The 24,665-nt window shown below is 43.9% G+C and overlaps 1 protein-coding gene across 2 annotated transcripts; it reads left to right on the plus strand.

Annotated features, from left to right (window-relative positions):
* The first annotated feature begins 16,504 nt into the window (after positions 1-16,504).
* Positions 16,505-24,417, plus strand: dcps (decapping enzyme, scavenger). 2 transcript variants are annotated; one of them, XM_014197828.3, is made up of 7 exons: positions 16,505-16,739; positions 17,186-17,336; positions 21,734-21,879; positions 22,587-22,700; positions 22,886-22,996; positions 23,400-23,700; positions 23,816-24,417. In XM_014197828.3, the coding sequence occupies exons 1-6, from the start codon at positions 16,536-16,538 to the stop codon at positions 23,664-23,666; spliced, it is 993 nt and encodes a 330-aa protein (XP_014053303.1). In that variant the 5' UTR covers positions 16,505-16,535; the 3' UTR covers positions 23,667-23,700; positions 23,816-24,417. The 2 variants fall into 2 exon arrangements, with proteins under 2 accessions (XP_014053303.1, XP_014053302.1); XM_014197827.3 differs by having other exon boundaries at positions 23,400-24,417.
* Positions 24,418-24,665: the final 248 nt, after the last annotated feature.

Genomic DNA, 24,665 nt, shown 5'->3' on the forward strand with positions numbered 1-24,665 from the left:
AACATCAACTGTTTAGAGGAGACTGCGTGAATCAGGCATTCATGGTCAAATTGCTGCAAAGAAACCACTTCTAAAGGACACCAATCATAAGAAGAGACTTGCTTGGGCCAAGAAACACGAGCAATGGGCATTAGAACGGTAGAAATCTGTCCTTAAGGTCCTTATGGTCTGGTTTGCGCTTAGTGGGACTATAATTTCTTTTTCAACAGTACAATGACCCAACACACCTCCAGGCTGTGTAAGGGCTATTTGACCAAGAAGGAGAGTGATGGAGTGCTGCATCAGATGACCTGTCCTCCACAATCACCCGACCTCAACCCAATTGAGATGGTTTGGGATGAGTTGGACCATTGAAGTCAGAAGTTTACATACACCTAGGTTGGAGTCATTAAAACTCATTTGTCAACCACTCCACAAATTTCTTGTTAACAAACTAGAGTTTGGGGAAAACTACTTTGTGCATGACAAGTAATTTTTCCAATAATTGTTTACAGACAGATTATTTCACGTATTATTCACTGTATCACAATTCTAGTGGGTCAGAAGTTTACATACACTAAGTTGACTATGTCTTTATACAGCTTGGAAAATTCCAGAAAATGATGTCATGGCTTTAGAAGCTTCTGATAGGCTAATTGACATACTTTGAGTCAATTGGAGGTGTACCTGTGGATGTATTTCAAGGCCTACCTTCAAACTCAGTGCCTCTTTGCTTGACATCATGGGAAAATCAAAAGAAATCAGCCAAGACCTCATTAAAAGAATTGTAGACCTGCACAAGTCTGGTTCATCCTTGGGAGCAATTTCCAAATGCCTGAAGGTACCTGTAAGGGCTTTGGTAGTCGCGTTGCAGGAATGAGGCGCAGGAAGCAACGAACACAGGGAGTGGTGTTTTTAATAACACTTGAAGAAAAAACAAAGTTCCCAAGCACAGGGGAATAAACACAATGAGCGACAATGCAAAGCCAACACGAACAAGAAGTCGACATACAACAATCAATCCCGCACAACAAGGAGCAGGCCAGCTAAACTAAATAGCCCCTCTAATGGCTAATTGAACACAGGTGTCCAAAACCAAAAAAAGGGAAGAGCAAAAGGGAATCGGTGGCAGCTAATAGGCCGGTGACGACGACCGCCGAGCGCCACCCGAGCAGGAGGGGGCGCCACCGTCGGTGGGAATCGTGACAGTACCCCCCTCCTGACGCGCGGCTCCCGCAGCGCGCCGACACCGGCCTCGAGGTCGACCCGGAGGGCGAGGCGCAGGGCGATCCGGACGGAGGTGGTGGAAATCCCTCAACATAGATGGGTCCAAGACGTCCTCCGCCGGCACCCAGCACCTCTCCTCCGGGCCGTACCCCTCCCAGTCCACGAGGTACTGCAGGCCCCTCGCCCGGCATCTCGAGTCCAGAATGGCCCGTATGCTGTACGCCGGGGACCCCCGGAGCGTCCAGAGGGGGCGGAGGGACCTCCGGCACCTCATCTTCTTGAAGGGTACCAGCTACCACCGGCCTGAGGAGAGACACATGAAACGAGGGGTTAATACGGTAATAGGAAGGGAGTTGCAACTGATAACACACCTCGTTTATCCTCCTCAGGACTTTGAAGGGCCCCACACACTGCGGCCCCAGCTTCCGGCAGGGCACGTGGAGGGGCAGGTTCCGGGTCGAGAACCAGACCCTGTCTCCCGGTGCGAACACGGGCGCCTCACTGCGGTGGCGGTCACCACTCCTCTTCTGCCACGCACTGGCCTCCTTTAGTGAGTCCTGGACGGCTCTCCAGGTCTCCTTGGAGTGCTGGACCCAGTCCTCCACCGCAGGAGCCTCGGTCTGGCTCCGGTGCCATGGTGCCAGGACCGGCTGGTAACCTAACACACACTGAAAGGGTGATATGTTAGTAGAGGAGTGGCGAAGTGAGTTCTGGGCTAATTCAGCCCAGGGACTATATACCTCGCACACTCCCCTGGCCGGTCCTGGAAATACGACCTCAGGAACCTGCCCACCTCCTGGTTCACCCTCTCCGCCTGCCCATTGCTCTCTGGGTGATAACCGGAGGTCAAACTGACTGAGACCCCCAGCCGCTCCATAAACGATCTCCAGTCCCTGGATGTGAACTGGGAACCTCGATCAGAGACAATGTCCTCCGGCACCCCGTAGTGCCGGAAGACGTGGGTAAATATGGCCTCAGCAGCCTGCAGGGCCGTAGGGAGACCGGGCAATGGGAGGAGACGGCAGGACTTAGAGAACCGATCCACAACCACCAGAATCGCAGTGTTCCCCTGAGAGGGGGGAAGATCTGTCAAGAAGTCGATGGACAGGTGCGACCATGGTCGTTGTGGAATGGGGAGGGGCTGTAACTTCCCTCTCGGTAGATGCCTTACTCTGGGCCTTACTCTGGGCACACACCGAACAGGAAGGGACATAGGACCTCACGTCCTTAGCCAAGGTGGGCCACCAGTACTTCCCCCTTAGACTCCGCACTGTCCTCGCCACACCAGGATGACCCGCAGTAGGTAGCGTGTGCGCCCACCGAATCAAACGATCACGAACACCGAGCTGCACATACATGCGCCCCACGGGCACCTGCGCAGGCGCAGGTTCCAAAACCAATGCCCGCTCGATGTCCGTGTCCACCTCCCATACCACTGGTGCCACCAGCCTAGACGCTGGAATGATGGGAGTTGGATCGATGGGCCGGTCCTCCGTGTCATAGAGACGGGACAGCGCGTCGGCTTTAGTATTCAGGGAACCCGGTCTATAAGAGATGGTAAACCTAAACCGGGCGAAGAACATGGCCCACCTTGCCTGACGTGGATTCAGTCTCCTCGCTGCCCGGATGTACTCCAGGTTTCGGTGGTCGGTCCAGATGAGAAAGGGGTGCTTAGCCCCCTCAAGTCAGTGCCGCCACACCCTCAGGGCTTTGACCACCGCTAGCAACTCCCTGTTCCCCACATCGTAGTTACGCTCCGCCAAACTGAGCTTCTTCGAAAAGAAAGCGCAGGGGAGGAGTTTCGATGGCGTACCCGAGCGCTGTGATAGCACGGCACCCACCCCAGCCTCGGATGCGTCCACCTCCACTATGAACGCTAAAGACGGGTCCGGGTGCGCCAACACGGGTGCGTCGGTGAACAGCGTCTTCAACTTCTTGAAGGCTCCGTCCGCCTCCGTCGACCATCGCAAACGCACCGGGCCCCCCCTTCAGCAGTGAGGTAATGGGAGCCGCTACCTGGCCAAAACCCCGGATAAACGTCCGGTAGTAATTGGCAAAGCCTAAGAACCGCTGCACTTCCTTCACCGTGGTTGGAGTCGGCCAATTACGCACGGCCTTAACGCGGTCACACTCCATCACCACCCCCGTGGTGGAAATGCGATAACCCAGAAAGGAGACGGCTCGTTTGGAAAACTCACACTTCTCAGCCTTAATGTATAGGTCATGCTCCAGCAGTCTACGAAGCACCTTGCGCACCAGGGACACATGCGCGGAGCAGGTGGCGGAATATATCAGAATGTCATCAATATAGACAATCACGCCCTGCTCGTGCAGGTCCCTGAGAATTTCTTCAACAAAGGATTGAAAGACGGCTGGAGCATTTTTCAACCCATACGGCATGACGAGGTACTCATAATGGCCTGATGTGGTACTAAAGGCGGTTTTCCACTCGTCTCCCTTCTTGATACGCACCAGTCTCCGGACGTCCGCCCGGAGACTGCAGCGGTAGTGGTCTATGAGGGCCCTGTCGTTCCACCCCGCCCCAGCAGCCAAGGTCCTGAACTCCAGCGCGAAGTCCTGAGCACTCCTCGTCTCCTGCCTGAGGTGGAACAGCCGTTCACCCGCCGCTCTTCCTTCCGGAGGGTGGTCGAACATGGCCCGAAAGCGGTGGGTGAACTCTGGGTAGTGGTCCCTCGCTGAGTCTGGGCCGTTCCAGACCGCATTAGCCCACTCCAGAGCTCGGCCCGTCAGGCAGGAAACGAGGGCACTCACGCTCTCCTCTCCCGTGGGAGCAGGTCTGACGGTGGCCAGGTACAGCTCAAGCTGGAGCAAAAATCCCTGGCACCCAGCCGACGCCCCATCGTACTCCCTTGGGAGCGCCAAACGAAGCGCGCCAGAGCTAGACGTCGTGGGAGGCGAAGATGGCTGTATCGGGGGAGGTGGAGAGAGGATACCACTTCTCTCCCATCGGTCCATCCTCTCCATCATCTGGTCCATTGCCGATCCGATGCGGTGTAGGACCGTCGTGTGGTGGAGCACGCGTTCCTCCATCGAGGGCAGAGGAGTGCCCGCTGCTCCCGCTGATTCCATGCCTTTTCAGAAGGTGCGGGATTCTGTAAGGGCTTTGGTAGTCACGTTGCAGGAATGAGGCGCAGGAAGCAATGAACACAGGGAGTGGTGTTTTTAATAACACTTGAAGAAAAAACAAAGTTCCCAAGCACAGGGGAATAAACACAATGAGCGACAATGCAAAGCCGACACGAACACGAAGTCGACATACAACAATCAATCCCGCACAACAAGGAGCGGGCCAAACTAAATAGCCCCTCTAATGGCTAATTGACCACAGGTGTCCAAAACCAAAAAAATGGGAAAAGCAAAAGGCAATCGGTGGCAGCTAATAGGCCGGTGGCGACGACCGCCGAGTGCCACCCGAGCAGGAGGGGGCGCCACCGTCGGTGGGAATCGTGACAGTACCCCGTTCATCTGTGCAAACAATAGTACGCAAGTATAAACACCATGGGACCATGCAGCTGTCATGCCGCTCAGGTATGACTGTCTCCTAGAGATGAACGTACTTTGGTGCGAAACGTGCAAATCAATCCCAGAACAACAGCAAAGGACCTTGTGAAGATGTACGAAAGTATCTATATCCACAGTAAAACGAGTCCTATATTGACATAACCTGAAAGGCTGCTCACCAAGGAAGAAGCCACTGCTCCAAAACCGCCATAAAAAAGACAGACTACGGTTTGCAACAGCACAAATTTCTCCAAAAAGATTGTACTTTTTGGAAAAATGTCCTCTGGTCTGATGAAAAAAAATAGAACTGTTTGACCATAATGACCATCATTATGTTTGGAAGAAAAAAGGGGAGGCTTGTCAAGCCAAAGAACACCATCCCAACCGTGAAGCACAGGGGTGGCAGCATCATGTTGTGGGGGTGCTTTGCTGCAGGAGTGACTGGTGCACTTCACAAAATAGATGGCATCATGAGAATGGAAAATTATGTGGATATATTGAAGCAACATCTCAAGACATCAGTCGGGAAGTTAAAGCTTGGTTGCAAATGGGTCTTCCAAATGGACAATGACCCCAAGCATACTTCCAAAGTTGTGGCAAAATGGCTTAAGGACAACAAAGTCAAGGTATTGGAGTGGCCATCACAAAGCCCTAACCTCAATCCTATAGAAAATGTGTGGGCAGAACTGAAAAAGCATGTGCGAGCAAGGAGGCCTACAAACCTGACTCAGTTACAACAGCTCTGTCAGGAGGAATGGGCCAAAGTTCACCCAACTTATTGTGGGAAGCCTGTGGAAGGCTACCCGAAATGTTTGACCCAAGTTAAACAATTTTAAGGCAATGCTACCAAATTCTAATTGAGTGTATGTAAACTTCTGACCCACTGGGAATGTGATGAAAGAAATAAAAGCTGAAATAAATAATTCTCTCTACTATTATTCTGACATTTCACATTCTTAAAATAAAGTGGTGATCCTAACTGACCTAAGACAGGGAATTTTTATGAGGATTAAATGTCAGAAATTGTGAAAAACTGAGTTTAAATGTATTTGGCTAAGGTGTATGTAAACTTCCGACTTCAACTGTATGTGGGAACTCCTTCAAGACTGCTGGAAAAGCCTTCCAGGTGAAGCTGGTTGAGAGAATGCCAAGCATGTGCAAAGCTGTCATCAAGCAAAGGGTGGCTACTTTGAAGAATATAAAATATATTTTGATTTGTTTAACACTTTTTTGGTTACTTCATGATTCCATGTGTTATTTCATAGGTTTGAAGTCTTCACTATTATTCTACAAGTTAGAAAATAGTAAAAATAAAGAAAAACCCTTGAATGAGCAAATAACCCGTATCCTTGCACATCGACTCAGTACTGGTACCCTGTGTATATAGCCAAGTTATCGTTACTCATTGTATATCTTTTCATTGTGTTATTGTCTTTCTATTATTTGTTCTCAGCATTGTTAGGAAGGGCCTGTAAGTAAGCATTTCACTGTTAGTCTACATGTATTGTTTTCAAAGCATTTGACAAATGACATTTTATTTTAGAACACTCAGCTTTGCATTTAATGAATGATTGCCCGTAAAAAGCAATTTCTCATTTTGAAAATGACCTATGTGTCATCAATATCAATCAGAAACATTTATTATTGTGTAAAAATTGACTACCCAGCTGAAATAGGTTAACTTTGGTCATAAAGTTAGTCTCGTCCAAACCTGAGATTTGTGCAATGATAGGAAATAATGTATGTTACGGAATGAAAGGCACTGTAACAGTTTTCTTTAGGTTGGGTTTATTTCAATTCTGGCCACATTTACTCTTGAGGTGCTGACTTGTTGCACCCTCGACAACTACTGTGATTATTATTATTTGACCATGCTGGTCATTTATGAACATTTGAACATCTTGGCCATGTTCTGTTATAATCTCCACCCGGCACAGCCAGAAGAGGACTGGCCACCCCTCATAGCCTGGTTCCTCTCTAGGTTTCTTCCTAGGTTTTGGCCTTTCTAGGGAGTTTTTCCTAGCCACTGTGCTTCTACACCTGCATTACTTGCTGTTTGGGCTTTTAGGCTGGGTTTCTGTACAGCACTTTGAGATATCAGCTGATGTAAGAAGGGCTTTATAAATATATTTGATTTGACATTGCCACAGCTGGAGGCACCTAGCAATGCATTACAAAATGGCCTGTAACATGTTATACCAGAGTAAAGGGTTATGCTTGCATCTTATCTAACTCTCCGACGTGAGTTATTCTGAGGAACTTTGATTGTCAGACAAATTTGATTGGTAGAAAAAAATAGCTCTTTGAACCGCTTGGATCACCCCTCATAGGTCTGGATGACGCTAACCTGGACGATGCTGGGCCAATTCACTGCAACACTCTCCTCATTGCAACACTTCGCCGAAGTCGTGACAATAAGTATTTAACTCCTTTGTTGTGGCAACATGATGCTGCTGTTCATTTTGCTGGTGTCTACCCTTGGCTTTTACAATGTTGGCGATACATTTGGAGCCCGTTGCACTGTGAATGAGGAAATATATGATTGTTTCTCCTTCAAGTATTGTGAGAAACCCCATGCTTGCTCCGGAAATGCACATGAGAACTACGCACATTTCTCCCGAGCAATATGGGAGAAATCAGACTCTTGCGCTTACATGTCAGGACTGTTCTCTTGGTACTTAACCATGTCTCTCGACTTCACACATCTCCTGAAATATGCGGCGTTAAAGACTCTGGTGACTATGGATTCTCGTTCAAGTGCTGTCTGTAACTCCAAATGTTGTAACCCTCGATCTAGACTTGCCATTATCTTGCTGCTACTTTTGTCTGGAAATGTCCAGTCTAATCCAGGTCCTGACATTCTTACCCCTGCCGAATTAAGTAGTCAGAGTGGCCTGAAGTTTTTGCATATGAATGTAAGAAGCCTTCTGCCGAAGCTTGATTTTTGTGAATATATGGATAAAAACTGCCGACCCGGATGTATTTATGCTTTCTGAAACCTGGCTTAAAAAATCTATTACAGACAAAAATATTGGCATAAATGGTTACAATGTTTTTTGTACAGATCGTAAATCTAAGGGTGGTGGTGTTGTTGTATGTGTAAAAGACAAGTTCTCTGTGGTCATTCTCAACAGTGTAACTAGGTTGAATATAAAATATCCTCTGAAATCCTCTTTGATTGATTTGATCTTAACCAATACTCCTCATTGTTTTAATGCTTCTGGTATTTTTGCAAATGACATAAGTGATCACTGTGCTATTGCCTGTGTGAGAGATGGTAAAATTCCTAAGAAATCTCCACGTGTTATTACGAAAAGAAACTGGAAGCAGTTTGATATTCAAGGGTTTTTACATGATGTATCTAGCATTGAATGGAATAGAATGGAATTAATCCCTGATGTAGAACTAGCCTTTTCTTACTTCCACAACGCATTCCAGGATGTATGCAATAGGCATGCCCCTTTTAAAGAGGATTAAGGGCAGAGAGAACCCTTACAAAAATCATAAGGGAACGAAATGCTATGTGGGCTAAAGCAAGAGGGACTGGTTTGGCAGATGATTGGATGGCTTTTAAATGTCTTCGAAATATGGGTGTGGCTATGATCCGTAAATTGAAAGCAGACCACTACCTGAAATCTACTTCACAAAATTGTAATAATCCATCCAAATTTTGGCAAGTAGTAAAAGGTTTTGAGTGCAGAAAAGATACACAGCTTCCTAAACAATTGTTGGTCGACACTCAGATTGTAACTGAGAGAACCTCCATTCTGAAAGCCTTGAAGCAGCATTTTTTAGATGCAGGCAGTTTATTTAAAAAGGACAAAGCTATAATTGAGCCCCCTATAAATTTACCTGACACCCCTGTGCACTCCTTCACCAGGTTTTCCTTTTCATCCTTCTCTGTTTCGGAAGTGTGTAAAGCCCTGAAAGAAATTGATTTAAAAAAATCCCCTGGCCCTGATGAACTAGACCCCTGCCTCCTACACCTAGCCACTGACATCATTGTTCCCCCCTTAACATGTATTTTTAACCTTACGCTTGATGTTAAGGAAATCCCCAAGTTATGGAAATCTGCTTTTGTACTGCCTCTCCTGAAAGGTGGAGATCCCTTGCTACTTGACAACTATCGACCCATTTCAAAATTGTCTGTACTATCAAAGGTACTGGAGTCCTTAGTTAGTAGGCAGCAAAAGACCTACTTCCAAGAAAACAATATCTTAAATGGAATGCAATCAGGTTTTAGGTCTGGCCACAGCACTGTTTCAGCAACATTGAAGGTTTTAAAGGACATCCACTGTGCTCTTGATAAGAACTTACATTGTGTGTCTGTTTTTATTGATTTGTCGAAGGCTTTTGACACCGTGGACCATGCTGTGTTAGTGCAAAGGTTAAAATGTTGTGGAATTACTGGTCATGCTCTAGATTGGTTTATAAATTACCTATCAAATCGTACACAATGTGTAATGGCGGATGGTTGCAAATCTGAGTCTATAGAGGAGTGCTCAGGTGTTCCGCAAGGTTCTATTTTGGGCCCACTGTTGTTCATTTTGTATATCAACAACATTGGGGATCTTATTGAAACAGCGGATGTTCATTTTTATGCAGATGATACTGTTCTTTATTCAAGTGGTAGTAGTTTATCTTTAGCTTTTGAAAATGCCCAAAAAGCATTTAACATCATACAATAGAATCTGTTTGATTTAAAGCTGATTCTAAATTCGGGTAAAACAAAATGCATGGTATTTTCAAATGCCAGGCATGTTACAAATCATGTCATTGCTACATTGGCTGGACATAATATAGAGCAAGTTAAAGTGTACAAATATTTGGGTGTGTGGGTTGATGATAAGCTGAGCTTCACTGTGCATGTAGAGAACTTGATAAGGAAGCTCAAGCTGAAAATAGGATTGTATTACCGGCATAAGGCTTGTTTTTCTTTTGTGGCCAGGGACGACTGGTACGATGTACATTACTGTCGGTTTTAGATTTTAGTAATGTTATATATATGCAGGCCTCAGCCACTACCCTGAGAGCACTTGATTCAGTGTATCATGCAGCCCTCAGGTTCATTACAAATCAGAAACGTCTAACACATCATTGTGATCTCTACGGCGCTGTTGGCTGGTCGTCATTGACCTTGCGTAGGCTTATACACTGGTATACACTGATTTATAAGGCCATATTGGGTAAAATGCCATTTTATCTCTGTTCTTTTTTAGTTAGGTCAGTAAATAAGTATCAATTACGGTCCCATTCTGATTTGCTTCTAACAGTACCAAAAATTAGAACAGGTCATGGTAGAAATAGTTTTAGTTACTTAGCACCGTGGTCCTGGAATTCTCTTTTGAACATTTTAAAATGTGATGATCTAGTTTCGTTGGCGGAGTTCAAACACTTGATCGATGTATATATTATAGAAGAGTGTAATTGTTTTTAGGCCAGCTGTTTTTAGTCAAGATATGTGTTTTTAAATGTAATATGTTTTTGTTGTACTGTATATGTGTTTCTAGTTTTGTTTAATGTTGTGTGTGAGTATGTAATTTGGTTTGTCTGAAACGTTGTTCCCCTTGCTGCTATTGGACCAGGTCTCTCTTGGAGAAGAGATATTTATCTCAATGAGAATAAACCAGTATAAATAAAGGTAAAATAAAAACATAAAAAATGCAGTATCTGCAGTTTTGCCACAAGAGGTACTGCTTTTGAAGTCGAGTGATTGGCTACCCAAAGAGCAGAAGAAGTAGGCACTAAGGCTCCACGGACCAGGGATCTAGTGATGTTTGATGACATTCTCCCTGCAGATGTAATGCTGGGGTATATTAACCCAGCTAACTAGGGTTAGGATTAGTGTTCCCACATGGCCATATCTCCATGTTACAGTGTTTGTTTATGGAAGACAGACGGAAGGCATAGGTGCCAACTTGTGCTAATTAGCGATCTAGAGTTCTCTGAACACATGGCTGTGTGTTAGCATAACTAGGAAGGAAGTGTAGTTTCTTCAACTGGAGGCACACATAGTGTATTAATCTGTGCAAAACTGCTACAGTAAGTGTATATTTTTATTTAAAATGTTATTTCTTGCTGATATGAAAGATAAGGGGCATAACAGCATATGTTTCAAAAAAAAAATGTTTGGCAAGCAAAAACCCTACAGAGAAGGGTTTTCGAGAGATGGGGTTATATTTGTAGTTATTATGGATCCCCATTAGTTGCTGCCAAGGCAGCAGCTACTCTTCCTGGGGTTTGGCAAAATTAAGACAGTTATACAATTTTAAAAACATTAGAATATGTTCATAACAGATTTCACAACACACTAAGTGTGTGCCCTCAGGCCCCTACTCCACTAACACATATCTACAACACAAAATCCGTGTACGTGTGTGTATAGTGCATATGTTATCATGTGTGTGTATGCATGTGTCTGTGCCTATGTTTGTTGCTTCACAGTCCCCACTGTTCTAGAAGGTGAATTTAAAAAAAATAATAATATCTGATTCTACTACTTGCATCAGTTACCTGTTGTGGAATAGATTTCCATGTAGTCATGGCTCATATATAAAATATGTGGTGAGAGCATATGTGCAAAAGCCACTACAACGTTGCAAGTGTAGGAAGTTTGGATTCCTGGCAAGTGTCTACTTTGCTGTTATTCTGGCTGCACTGTTTGACGTGACTGTAAGTTAGCCGTAGTTAGCAAGCTAGCAAGCAAGGGATAAGAATGTTGCCAGCCAGTATGGCAATGGAACATTTAGAACGAACGACTGGGTGGCGTCCATAGATACAGAACAAAAAGACTGAATGACTGGCTTGCATCTCTGACAACCGAACCAATAGAACAAGTGACCAGCCGGCTTGGGTAGAAACCCTAGATTTGTGTCGGGAATATATTTTCTGGAAGGGTGAAATGGTATGAATAAATGAATCAAAATAAGTGATAATGCCCGCAAAGCCGGTGCTTGTAGGATATAGTGGCACGGTTTGCCGTCCCTCGACTTTGTCTCGGGCCTAACAACACCCATGCCAATATATCCTACAAACACCGGCTTCGCGGGCATTATCACTTAAGTAGAGTCTAAGGATCAACGATGTTAAAAAAGTAGAGGGAATCATGTTCCAGGAGTGTCCCGTTAGGATGAAGGAGATTGAAGTAGTGGCGTGTATTCATGGATACCAAGGGAAGCCAGGCTTGCCAACATTTTTTTTACCAATAAAATAATAAAATAATTTATCTTCTCTCTCTTTGTTTTCTTAATTTTCATGAATCTCACCGGAGAAATCTTCCGAGTGAGGGAAACAGCGCCCCTCTTCTGTCTCAGTATGTGTAGCCCAGGTATCTGATGCTGTCTGACCAAAAGAGTACAGTACATAACATGTTGCTGTCGTAGCATTTGATTGATTGATGCCAGCAAGCATTTGGCCTCCCTTGATAAAAAAACATATATATAATTAGCCAATAAGCATTCAGGTGAGCTCAACTTAGGGTTGTCCTGGTGCAGCAAAAACACCCACCAAGGGAGGCCAGTTTGGATTTGGCTTCAAACCAACCAAATCACTTCCTAAGCAAAATGTCATTTTCAGAAAAACTTCTGTTTCTGGTCTACTTGTGTTAATGTCCTGCAATAGCTAGCTTGCTAAATCTGCCCTTTCTACGCCAAGGATGGAGATGGGGATTTGGACTTGTGGTTTTGACTTAATTCTCTGTACAGGCCAATGATTATGATGGCAATTTTGATCTAACCATAAATTAATGTTGGGCCATGGACCTGAGACAATTTAAGTTCTATACAGTATGTAGCCTAGATTTAGCCTAGTAGGCTCATGTTAACTAGCTAGCTAGCTGGTTCTGTGGTTCATTGTTGCCCATATGATGAAGTTAGGCTAGCAAGCATTTTAGCAGTGATGGAAAAAGTATTCAATTGTCATACTTGAGTAAAAGTAAAGATACCTTAATAGAAAATTACTCAAGTAAAAGTGAAAGTCACCCAGTAAAATACTACTAAAAGTATTTGGTTTTAAATATACTTAAGAATCAAAAGTAAATGGAATTGCTAAAATGTACTTAAGTATGAAAAGCAAATGTATAAATAATTTCAATTTCCTTATACACTGCTCAAAAAAATAAAGGGAACACTTAAACAACACAATGTAACTCCAAGTCAATCACACTTCTGTGAAATCAAACTGTCCAGTTAGGAAGCAACACTGATTGACAATAAATTTCACATGCTGTTGTGCAAATGGAATAGACAACAGGTGGAAATTATAGGCAATTAGCAAGACACCCCCAATAAAGGAGTGGTTCTGCAGGTGGGGACCACAGACCACTTCTCAGTTCCTATGCTTCCTGTCTGATGTTTTGGTCACTTTTGAATGCTGGCGGTGCTTTCACTCTAGTGGTAGCATGAGACGGAGTCTACAACCCACACAAGTGGCTCAGGTAGTGCAGCTCATCCAAGATGGCACATCAATGTGAGCTGTGGCAAGAAGGTTTGCTGTGTCTGTCAGCGTAGTGTCCAGAGCATGTAGGCGCTACCAGGAGACAGGCCAGTACATCAGGAGACGTGGAGGAGGTCGTAGGAGGGCAACAACCCAGCAGCAGGACCGCTACCTCCGCCTTTGTGCAAGGAGGAGCAGGAGGAGCACTGCCAGAGCCCTGCAAAATGACCTCCAGCAGGCCACAAATGTGCATGTGTCTGCTCAAACGGTCAGAAACAGACTCCATGAGGGTGGTATGAGGGCCCGACGTCCACAGGTGGGGGTTGTGCTTACAGCCCAACACCGTGCAGGACGTTTGGCATTTGCCAGAGAACACCAAGATTGGCAAATTCGCCACTGGCGCCCTGTGCTCTTCACAGATGAAAGCAGGTTCACACTGAGCAAATGTGACAGACGTGACAGAGTCTGGAGACGCCGTGGAGAACGTTCTGCTGACTGCAACATCCTCCAGCATGACCGGTTTGGCGGTGGGTCAGTCATGGTGTGGGGTGGCATTTCTTTGAGGGGCCGCACAGCCCTCCATGTGCTCGCCAGAGGTAGCCTGACTGCTATTAGGTACCGAGATGAGATCCTCAGACCCCTTGTGAGACCATATGCTGGTGCGGTTGGCCCTGGGTTCCTCCTAATGCAAGACAATGCTAGACCTCATGTGGCTGGAGTGTCAGCAGTTCCTGCAAGAGGAAGGCATTGATGCTATGGACTGGCCCGCCAGTTCCCCAGACCTGAATCCAATTGAGCACATCTGGGACATCATGTCTCGCTCCATCCACCAACGCCACTTTGCACCACAGACTGTCCAGGAGTTGGCGGGTTTTTAGTCCAGGTCTGGGAGGAGATCCCTCAGGAGACCATCCGCCACCTCATCAGGAACATGCCCAGGCGTTATAGGGAGGTCATACAGGCACGTGGAGGCCACACACACTACTGAGCCTCATTTTGACTTGTTTTAAGGACATTACATCAAAGGTGGATCAGCCTGTAGTGTGGACTCCAAATCCAGACCTCCATGGGTTGATAAATTGGATTTCCATTGTGTCACAGTTGTCATTGGCAAAGGAGGACCAATATGCAGCGGACGGGCCACTGCGTTTATTTAAACTATAATCAAGTGAACACCAGAACAACAAACAAAACGAACTTACGATCAACGAACAGTCTTGAAAGGCTCACTCACGCTAAACAAGAAACAATCTCCCACAAAATACAAACACACCCTAATATATGGGACTCTCAATCAAAGGAAAATAGACCACACCTTCCTTCAATTGAGTCTCCACCCCAATTACCTAAACATAGAACCAGACTCACTAGACTAAACATAGAATTACATGAATATCAAACAGTGCCCAAAAACCCTGGAATACATAAATCAAATGCCCTCCTAAATAACACACCACCCTGAACCACATAAAACAAATACCCTCTGCCACGTCCTGACCAAACTACAATAACAATTAACCCTTATACTGGCCAGGACGTGACACATTGATTATTTTTGTGTGATTTTGTTGTCAGCACATTCAACTATGTAAAGAAAAAAGTATTTAATAAGATTATTTCTTTCATTCAGATCTAGGATGTGTTGTTAAGTGTTCCCTTTATTTTTTTGAGCAGTATATTAAGCAAACCAGACGGCCAAATGTTCTTCTTTTTTTTATTGACGGATAGCCAGGGGCACACTCCAACACTCAGACATAATTAACAAACAAAGCATTTGTGTTTAGTGAGTCCACCAGATCAGAGGCAGTAGAGATTTTCTCTTGATACAGTAAGTGTGTGAATTGGACCATTTTCCTGTACTTTTGGGTATCAGGGAAAATGCATGGAGTAAAAGTTGCCAAAAATGTAAATGGTAAAGTACAGATACCCCCAAAAACTACTTAAGTAAAAATACTTTAAAGTACTACTTAAGTACTTTACACCACTGAATTTTAGCTAGGTAGCCTATGACAACACAAACTAAAAGTGTACTGTATGACAGAGCTATAGACCGTTTCATTTTTTTTTTTTTAAACACACAAAGGCACAGACAGAAATCATGGACAGCCACATGATATTTAGCAACATTGATTGCACTAAATAGTTTTTGGTATCTTTAAGTTTATTTTCAGTGTATTAAAGTAAGCATATATAGCCTTGTTGATTTGATTATGTTTAACTGTTTAAGTTGAAATGGTGCTGGAATAGCGGAGGCAGTGCTCCTGTTGTCTTTGTGCTGACTTGCAGTAACTCCGATGTTCTAAATCAATAGCTGTTTAGTAAACTGGCGAAAACATGAACTTGTTTGACCATGCTGCAGGTGATATACCTGTTTGTTACATGCAATATTTGCTATGTGGACTACACCGGACAGATGTTGCTCTCTGGTTTTGTGATGAAACAAATGTATGTGTAGTTTAATTTATTCCCCTACTGTGTGACTGTTGTCTTTTTGTTGTTACGACCATTGTATATCATGATGGCTTATGAACAAATGGGTTATAGAGCAAACAATGCAATTATCACAACAGGTTGCAATATGGCTTTTTTACTGGCTAGGCTTGTGATTTTACCCACGCACCGCTACGCACCGCTACGCACCGCTACTGGATCGAAGTACCAAGTATCAGGGTTGTCCAGCATGTCTCCTATGCGGAGGCAGTGGACATAGTTAGACCAAATGAAGATGAGGAAGACATGGCAGTGAATGCAACAAAATCCACTTTCCTCACGATCATTAAGGCCTATATCAGGAACGCAACTGTTGAACAACATTCTCAGCACACAGTAGGCCTTAATGATCGTGAAGAAAGTGGATTTTGTTGCATTCATTGAGCAGGTGATACATTGAACTGGCCAAACTAGTACAAATTGGAAATCATTGTGAGGGTCTAAAAGGTTTTTGGATCTACATGACTTATCAGCTGAAATATTGCAAGGAATATTGTCCAAATAAGTTCCCCCCTCTCAGGCCCCAGAGCCTGTGTAGGGATCTGAGTAGACATGAATCATTTTTTTTACCTTTATTTTACTAGGCAAGTCAGTTAAGAACACATTCTTATTTTCAATGACGGCCTTGTTCAGGGGCAGAACGACAGATTTGTTCCTTGTCAGCTCGGGGATTCGGTTACTAGTCCAACACTCTAACCACTAGGCTACGCTGCCGCTATATTGTTTTGGGCTGTTTGTTTTGGGGGGATATGAGTGTTTTTTCACCCTTCGTTCATTTCCTATATTAAAGTTTCTCAGTTTTCACCCCACCCAGTAGGTCGCGGCAATAAGCATGTAGAGTCTGCCGTAAAACCCCACCGAAGAAGAAGTACCTCAGAATAAAAATGGCGGAGTCTGGTAAACGTGAAGTTGATTTTGCGGACAGAAATGAAACTGATGCTGCAAAGGCCAAACGTCTAAAGAATGACCCGAATAGTGACCAAGATAATCACAATAATTCAGCATCTGAAAATCCTTTGTTCGGATTTAAAACAACAACGGTTCTGCGGGACTCTGCACGGGAGAAAAATATGTTCGTACACGGAAAGGTGACTAACGTTACTGGTATCTAGCTAGTTAGTCAATGTTGGCTAATAGTTAGCTAAAATAAAACCAAAAAGCTTATAGATGTTTATAAGTGGTAACGTTAAATAGCTATATCTTATAGGTTGGAAAGTTGTGGTTGCAGACACTTAAACTGCAAATGTTAGTAGCTTGGTAGAAGTTCGCATCGCATAATTCGTCTTGCTTGCCTGTTGTCAAAGTGACCAGTCGTCAGTGTACGAACCAATTTAGCGATGGCCTCCTACGGCCGCGAGATGTCGTTTGTTGAATAAAATAGTTTATTTGTATCATGCATGTCCTGTGCAACTAGATGAGAACAATACATGTAGTTAAATACTTAACCTTGTTAACGTTCGATTGTCTAGGTAGCTAGTTAACAAGGTGGACTGTCCATTGAATCTCAAACAACAATGTATTATTTCCCTATCAGTTGAACGACCAGGATGCGGTCATCATTCTGGAGAAGACCCCTATCAGGGAAGACACCCTGTTGGAGATTTTCAATGGCTCCAGACTGAAGTTGGACATGAGGAATGATATCTACAGCACGTATCAACTCCAACCCCCTGCTCATTTGAATGGTATGCCCCAGGATACATAGGCTAGATCTGCTCCAAAATGACATGAACATTTATGATATGAAAATTCGTGATTCCCTTGAGGGAGCTTATTTGCATATAGGTCCTACTGTATCTCTGATTGACTATGGCTCACTGGTCTGTGTAGAATCCGGGCCTGGACAAGACAAATGTGTTATTTACTGCAGTGTCTATTAATTGTCCAAACGCACGGCCGCTTTCCCACTCTATATTGCTATCTAATTTTCACAAATCCTTACTATAAGTAATTTCCAAACATATGAATGTGAAAATGACCATATCTAAGTGCTCGCTTGTCAGAAAATGTAAAAGTGTCAATATTCCTGGGGATATATATGAACATTTGATATCTTATTAAAATCTGATATGTTACATGTGCCGAATACAACAGGTGTAGACATACAGTGAAATGCTTACTTACAAGCCCTTAACCAACAATGCAGTTAAGAAAATACTTTAAAAAAGAGAGAGAAATGTCAAATAATTAAAGAGCAGCAGTAAAATAACTATAGCGGGGCTATATACAGGGTGTACCGGTGTCGAGGTAATATGTACATGTAGGTAGAGTTCTTAAAGTGACTATGCATAAATAATAACAGAGTAGCAGCAGCATAGAAGACGAGGGTGGGTGGGTGGGGGGGGTGGGGGCAAATGCAAATAGTCTGGGTAGCCATTTGATTAGCTGTTCAGGAGTCTTATTGCTTGGGGGGTAGAAGCTGTTTCGAAGTCTCTTGGACCTGGACTTGGTGCTCTGGTACCACTTTCCGTGCGGTAGCAGAGAGAACAGTCTATGACTAGGGTGGCTGGAGTCTTTGACAATTTTTTGGGACTTCCGCTGACACTGCCTGGTATAGAGTTCCTGGATGGCAGGAAGCTTGGCCCCGGTGATGTACTGGGCTGTACGCACTACCCTCTGTTGTGCCTTGTGGTCGGAGGCCGAGCAGTTGCCATACCAGGCAGTGTTGTAACCCGTCAGGATGCTCTCGATGGTGCAGCTGTAAAACGTTTTGAGGATCTGAGGACCCATGCCAAGTCTTTTTAGTCTCCTGAGGGGGAATAGGTTTTGTCGTGCCCTCTTCACGACTGCCTTGGTGTGCTTGGACCATGTTAGTTTGTTGGTGATGTGGACGCCAAGGAACTTGAAGCTCTTAACCTGCTCCACTATAGCCCCGTCAGTGAGAATGGGGGTGTACTCAGTCCTCCTTTTCCTGTAGTCCACAATCATCTACTTTGTCTTGATTACGTTAAGGGAGAGGTTGTTGTCCTTGCACCACACGGTCAGTTCTCTGACCTCTATAGGCTGTCTCGTTGTTGTTGATCAGGCCCAACACTGTTGTGTCGTCAGCAAACTTAATGATGGTGTTGGAGTCGTGCTTGGCTACGTAGTACAAGAGGGGACTAAGCATGCACCCCTGACGGGCCACCGTGTTGAGGATCAGCGTGGCAGATGTAGCATTGCCTACCCTTACCACCTGGGTGCGGCCCATCAGGAAGTCCAGGATCCAGTTGCAGAGGGAGGTGTTTTGTCCCAGGGTCCTTAACTTAGTCATGAGCTTTGTGGGCACTATGGCGTTGAACGCTGAGCTGTAGTCAATGAACAGCATTCTCACATAGGTGTTCCTTTTGTCCAAGTGGGAAAGGGCAGTGTGCTGTGTGATTGAGATTGCGTCGTCTGTGGATCTGTTGGGGCGGTATGCAAATTGGAGTGGGTCTAGCGTTTCTGGGATGATGGTGATTTGAGCCATAACCAGCCTTTCAAAGCACTTCATGGCTACCGACGTGAGTGCTTCGGGGTGGCAGTCATTTAGGCAGGTTACCTTCGCTTTCTTGGGCACAGGGACTATGGTGGTTTGCTTTAAACATATAGGTATTACTGACTTGGTCAGGGAGAGGAGGAAAATGTCAGTGAAGACACTTGCCAGTTGGTCCGCGCATGCTCTTAGTCACGTCCTGGTAATCTGTCTGGCCCCGCGGCCTTGTGAATGTTGACCTGTTTAAAGGTCTTGCTCACATCGGCTACGGAGAGCGTGATCACACATTTGTCCGGAACAGGTGGTGCTCTCATACATGCTTCAGTTTTGCTTCCCTCAAAGTGATCACAAAAGGCATTTATCTCGTCTGGGTGGCTTGCGTCACTGGGCAGCTTGCGGCTGGGTTTCCCTTTTGTATTAGTATTTTTTGTTGTTGCCTATTTAACTTAACCCTTCCTGTGTACTAGATCGCAAAGCAGCATACAACTGACCTAAACGTTTGGAAATGATAAGTTCACTTTCGCAAGCATAGCCTTAAACGCATCTCAAGTGCAAGTGCACCGTTTACCTCACATCTGAAGTCTAGATAAAAAACTCCAGGCTTCCATCATAACTGTCAATTCATTTAAAAAAAATAATTACATGAGGCAGTTTGGAAAATGTAACCTTTTATTTAACTAGGCAAGTCAGTTAAGAAAAAATCTTATTAACAAATACGGGCTACCTGGAATAATGGACATTCTGGGGTAATAATTACATAACCAACATTCTCTAGTAATACTAGTCCCGTGCGAATAGGGCTTAGCCTAATTGTCTACGAAAATTGAGGAGAGCACAAACCAACTTAAATTATGTCTATAATCAATAGCCTAACTGTTAAATGTGCCTGGCTTTATAAATCATCCACGTATATCTACAGAAATAAGACAGATGTTGCCTGTTTGAGTGTTTGTTTAATAGCCTACTGATTCCGTGAGCACCAAGCCTCATGCAACGGCAAAATGTCAGATAAAGCAATTTCACAGATTTGTCTGTTTTTTAAAAAATATTAAAAAATAATCATCTTTGCTAAGCTGTAATAAAGGCTTTACAGTTTTTCGTTAGAACAGACTAGTATTACTTATTTATTTAGTGGGGTTTCTACTGTTGCAAACAGCGGAGAAATAATATTGTAATCTAATAGCAACTGTTTGTCACACACACTATGCACGCAGCTCTCCTATACCGTCCTTTTTCTTGATCTCCTTATTATTACAATTATTATGATCATCATAATAAGTAATGTCATTATCATTAGTAGGCTTTGCATAGTAGCCTTGTATAACACCATCGAGCTGTAGGCCTAAGAACGCGTCCTGTTTAGTCTTAATACCTTAGCCTATATTTCAATATATAGGGTACTGTGTCAACCAGTCATTCATTCGTTCATACCATCACACAGCAAACGAGACATTCATGCTTTGAAAAGCAATCAAGCGTTTTAGTTTTAAAATGTAATAACAAAGGGAGCTTTGAATGATTAGCCTGAACAATAAATCAACTACAAGTCACGAATGCATTCAACTGTTTTTAGTCTGCTGTAATAAAGGCTTTAGATATCTTTTTTTTTTTCTCTTTAGAACAGACTCTCTGGTACACAAATGTATTTACCGTTTACACTGTTCCAAACGGTCAGAAAAAATAATATTATATTCTAACAGCAACTGTTTGGCACACAATACTCATGCAACGCTTGCTCCTATACCCTCCTTTTTCTAGATCTCCAGTAGTTTCCACAACTTAGTCAAATGTCTTCCACAGATCTGACTTCCTCCTGAGCAACCTGTAAACATTTGCCCATTACAAGTTCATTTTTCACGTCCTCCGCATCCATTTTGCTGTCGACATTACTGTGTTTGGAGTTTGTTATAACCAGTTTATTGATGTGATTGATTGGCTATAGGTCAGGCCCTATTGTTCACATGCATGCAATGCTCACATGTTTCGAGGAAATGTCTTTACTCGAAACATGTGAGCATTGCATGCATGTGACCAATAGGGTCACATGCAAGGGTTGAGGGAATAGGGAATGTTTTTTTCCTAAACAAATTAGGGATTTCGGTAACAGTTTTTTTTATTCAAAAACAAGAAACTAAATGGCTGAAATTGTTGCAGCTTCAACACAGACAGTGCAATAAACACTTGCTGTGCTGTTGTGCATTTTCCGCTGCATTGAGGAGAGCGAGAAAACGTGAGCCAGTCACACGGGCACTCGCTGTCATTTTTTAAAACTTTGTGTGACCATCAGGCTCTTTCTTGAGTCGTGTGTGTGTGTCCTAATTATTTAATCAAACAGTGTGCTTAAAGTATCAGACAAGCTCAGTGCATATGTAGTTGGTTTTATTCAAACACATAAGGTGTGTCTGTCGATATATGGAAAAACAAGTTTAAACATTTTGACCAATCGATTGGAACAGAACGACTCTCTGTCAACCAAGATTTGCTTTAGTCGGGGACAGCTGTAGATTCAATACATTAGACCAAATCAAATAATTCTGCAATGCGAAGTGGCAACATTATCATTTCCTAATGGAATTCAAATCTCTGACTGAAATCTGATGTGATATTGATCCTTGTCTTGTTCCAAAGAGATCAAGACCACAGTGGTGTGTCCGGCCACAGAGAAGCATGTGAAGAAATACCTGCGCCAGGAGACCTACTTGGTGCAGGAGACTGGGGAGGACTACCGCTCTATCACCCTACCTTACATTCAGAGTCAGAGCTTCAGTGTACAGGTAGCATTTCATTGCTTTCAAGGTGAAAATATTAGTCCCACAGTATCCCACTACACAGTCTCCCACTCCACATCCGGAGGCCTTGATTGTCGACTCTTACAGGGGATCATCCTCAATCTGGGATTACAATACCATCCATATAGAAGAGCCAGATTGGGCAATGTGTCACGGATGCTTGAGAGGTCATTAGTAAGGGCTTTCCTCCGATCTTAAAGGGTTAACGTGATGCCGCGGTCATGGGCGGACTAGTGATTTGGAGGCCTCCGTCAGAGGCCAGTCTGAGGCCCCACCCATGTTTAACACAATCATGGCTACTGAACAAAAAAGTGTTTGGAGCCGGCTCTTTTAGGTGAACAAAGCGGAATGGAAAGGCTAACTGAAAAGACTTGAAATGCCTTTCACTAATAAAGGTCTTTGCATCACCACATAGACCACGAGTGGGCAATTTTCAACAAATGGCAGGTATTTGAAACAGTGTACAGTAACAGTACATCGGCAAATGCGCCCTTCTGCTGCTTGACAAGCAGAGTTCACAAAGGATGGGGAAATTAACCTAAACTTCTCATACTTGTCAGGTATAGTTTACTTTAATATCACTCGAATATCCAGTTAATGGTTGCCAATATTGAAAGACTGTCATTTGTAAACCTGCACTTCTATGATTTATGTGGCAATGATTTTCTTGTCGCTGTGTTTTTCCCCTCTAGTGGGTGTACAACATCTTGGAGAAGAAAGCGGAGGCAGAGCGCATCGTTTATGAAGACCCAGATCAGGACGTCGGCTTTGTCCTGCTCCCAGACTTCAAGTGGGACCAAAAGCAGGTGACATACCTTGTTTGATCCTGTCCAAGTAGTCTTATTCATTGTGATCTAAAAGTCTAAACCTATCCTAAATCAGAACTTCAACTTTGAGACACTTTATACATAGGGCCAAAGTGGACAATGGAGATGCCATTCAAGCCTCCTATTGAGCACATGGTTACTTTCCCCTTCCCCCCTCCCCCTAGTTGGATGACTTGCATTTGATTGCCATCGTTCATCGAAGGGACATCAAAAGTTTGCGAGACCTGACAGCGCTGCATCTGCCATTGCTGACTAACATCCGCAAGTTGGGAGAGGTGAGAAGGATCCTATAATCCATACATATTTTCGTATTTAAATTTAAATCTAGGAATACTGACTGTTTATTTAGCAACCTTCTTGTCATCAAACCATTTACTTTTCCTGTCAAATACATTCCGGGGTGAAGTTTCCCCTAGGTACAGATTAATGATCAGCATCACTACTTAACTCTTACACTACATGGTCTGTAGCCTGCTGGTTTTCTGTTCTACCTGATAATTAATTGCACACGCCTGGTGTCCCAGGTCTAAATCAGTTCTTAATTAGAGGGGAACAATGAAAATCTGCAGTTGAACTGGCTTTGAGGTCCAGAGTTGAGTTTGATGGGTCTTGGGGCAAGTTCTCCTTACTCTGTCAAATAGTTGTGCTTGTTTTTCATGGTGCTTTCCCCTATCACAGGAGAGCATTCTGAAGAGGTACGGTGTGGCAGCCAGTAAGCTGAAGGTGTACCTCCACTACCAGCCGTCCTACTACCACCTCCACATCCACTTCAACGCCCTGAGCTACGAGGCCCCGGGCTGCGGGGTGGAGCATGCCCACCTGCTTTCGGATATCATCCAGAACCTCCAGGCAGACTCCCAGTACTACCACAGTCGCTCCCTCTCCTTTCCCTTGCGGGCTGACGAAGGCTTGCTCAGCAAGTTCAAGGATGCCGGCAAGCTGTAGTGTCTAGACGCCTAAACAAGATAACACTACTATGGTAGGACCTCAGAGGGATAGTGACTGTGTTGATACACCATCCAAAGTGTAATTATTAACTTCACTATGCTCAAAGTGATATTTGATGTGTTTTTTTTTTACCCATCTACCAATAGGTTCCCTTCTTTGTGAGGCATTGGAAAACCTCCCAGGTCTTATTGGTTGAATCTGTGTTTGAAATTCACTGCTGGACTGAGGGACCTTGCCGATAATTGTATGTGTGGGGTACAGAGATGTAGTCATTCAAACATCATGTTAAACATTTATTCCACAGAGTGAGTACATGAAACTTCTGTGACTTAAGCAATTTTTTTTACTCCTGAACTTTAGGCTTCCCATAACAAAGGAGTTGAATACTTATTGACTCAAGACATTTGAGCTTTTCATTTTTAATTCATTTGTAAACATTTCAAAAATCAAAATTCCACATTGACGTTATGGGTAATTGTGTATATGCCAGTGAGCCAAAAAATCGATTTAATCCATTTCAAATTCAGGCTGTAACACAATGTTGAAAAAGTCAAGGGGTGTGAATACTTTCTGAAAGCACTGTATCTGTTTCTCTGTAGCCTATAGATTATTTTGTTTCCGAGGGTTGAGGTTCAACTGTAGTTGTACTGTATTGCCTTGGTGGATTCAGAATTTGCAGTTGCTCATTTTTTGTTAAACTTTTTAAAAATATATTTGTTGAACAGAAATAAAGAATTGTACGACCATTTTTGTTTGCCAGTTGTGACTTATCTGAATATGCTTGATGTATTTGGACAAGTGTGTTAGGTGCAGTGGTAGAAAAAGAACTGAATTGTCATACTTCAGTAAAGGTACCATAATAGAAAATGACTCAAGGGAGTCACCCAGTAAAATACTGTCTTAAGTACATTTAAAACCAGATACTTTAAGTACAGTGGTGCAAAAAGTACTAAATTGTCGTAAATATAAATGGTAAAGTACAGTCGTGGCCATAAG

The sequence above is a fragment of the Salmo salar genome, chromosome 04 (genome assembly GCF_965601325.2).
Source record: "Salmo salar chromosome 04, fSalSal1, whole genome shotgun sequence".
NCBI lineage: Eukaryota > Metazoa > Chordata > Actinopteri > Salmoniformes > Salmonidae > Salmo > Salmo salar.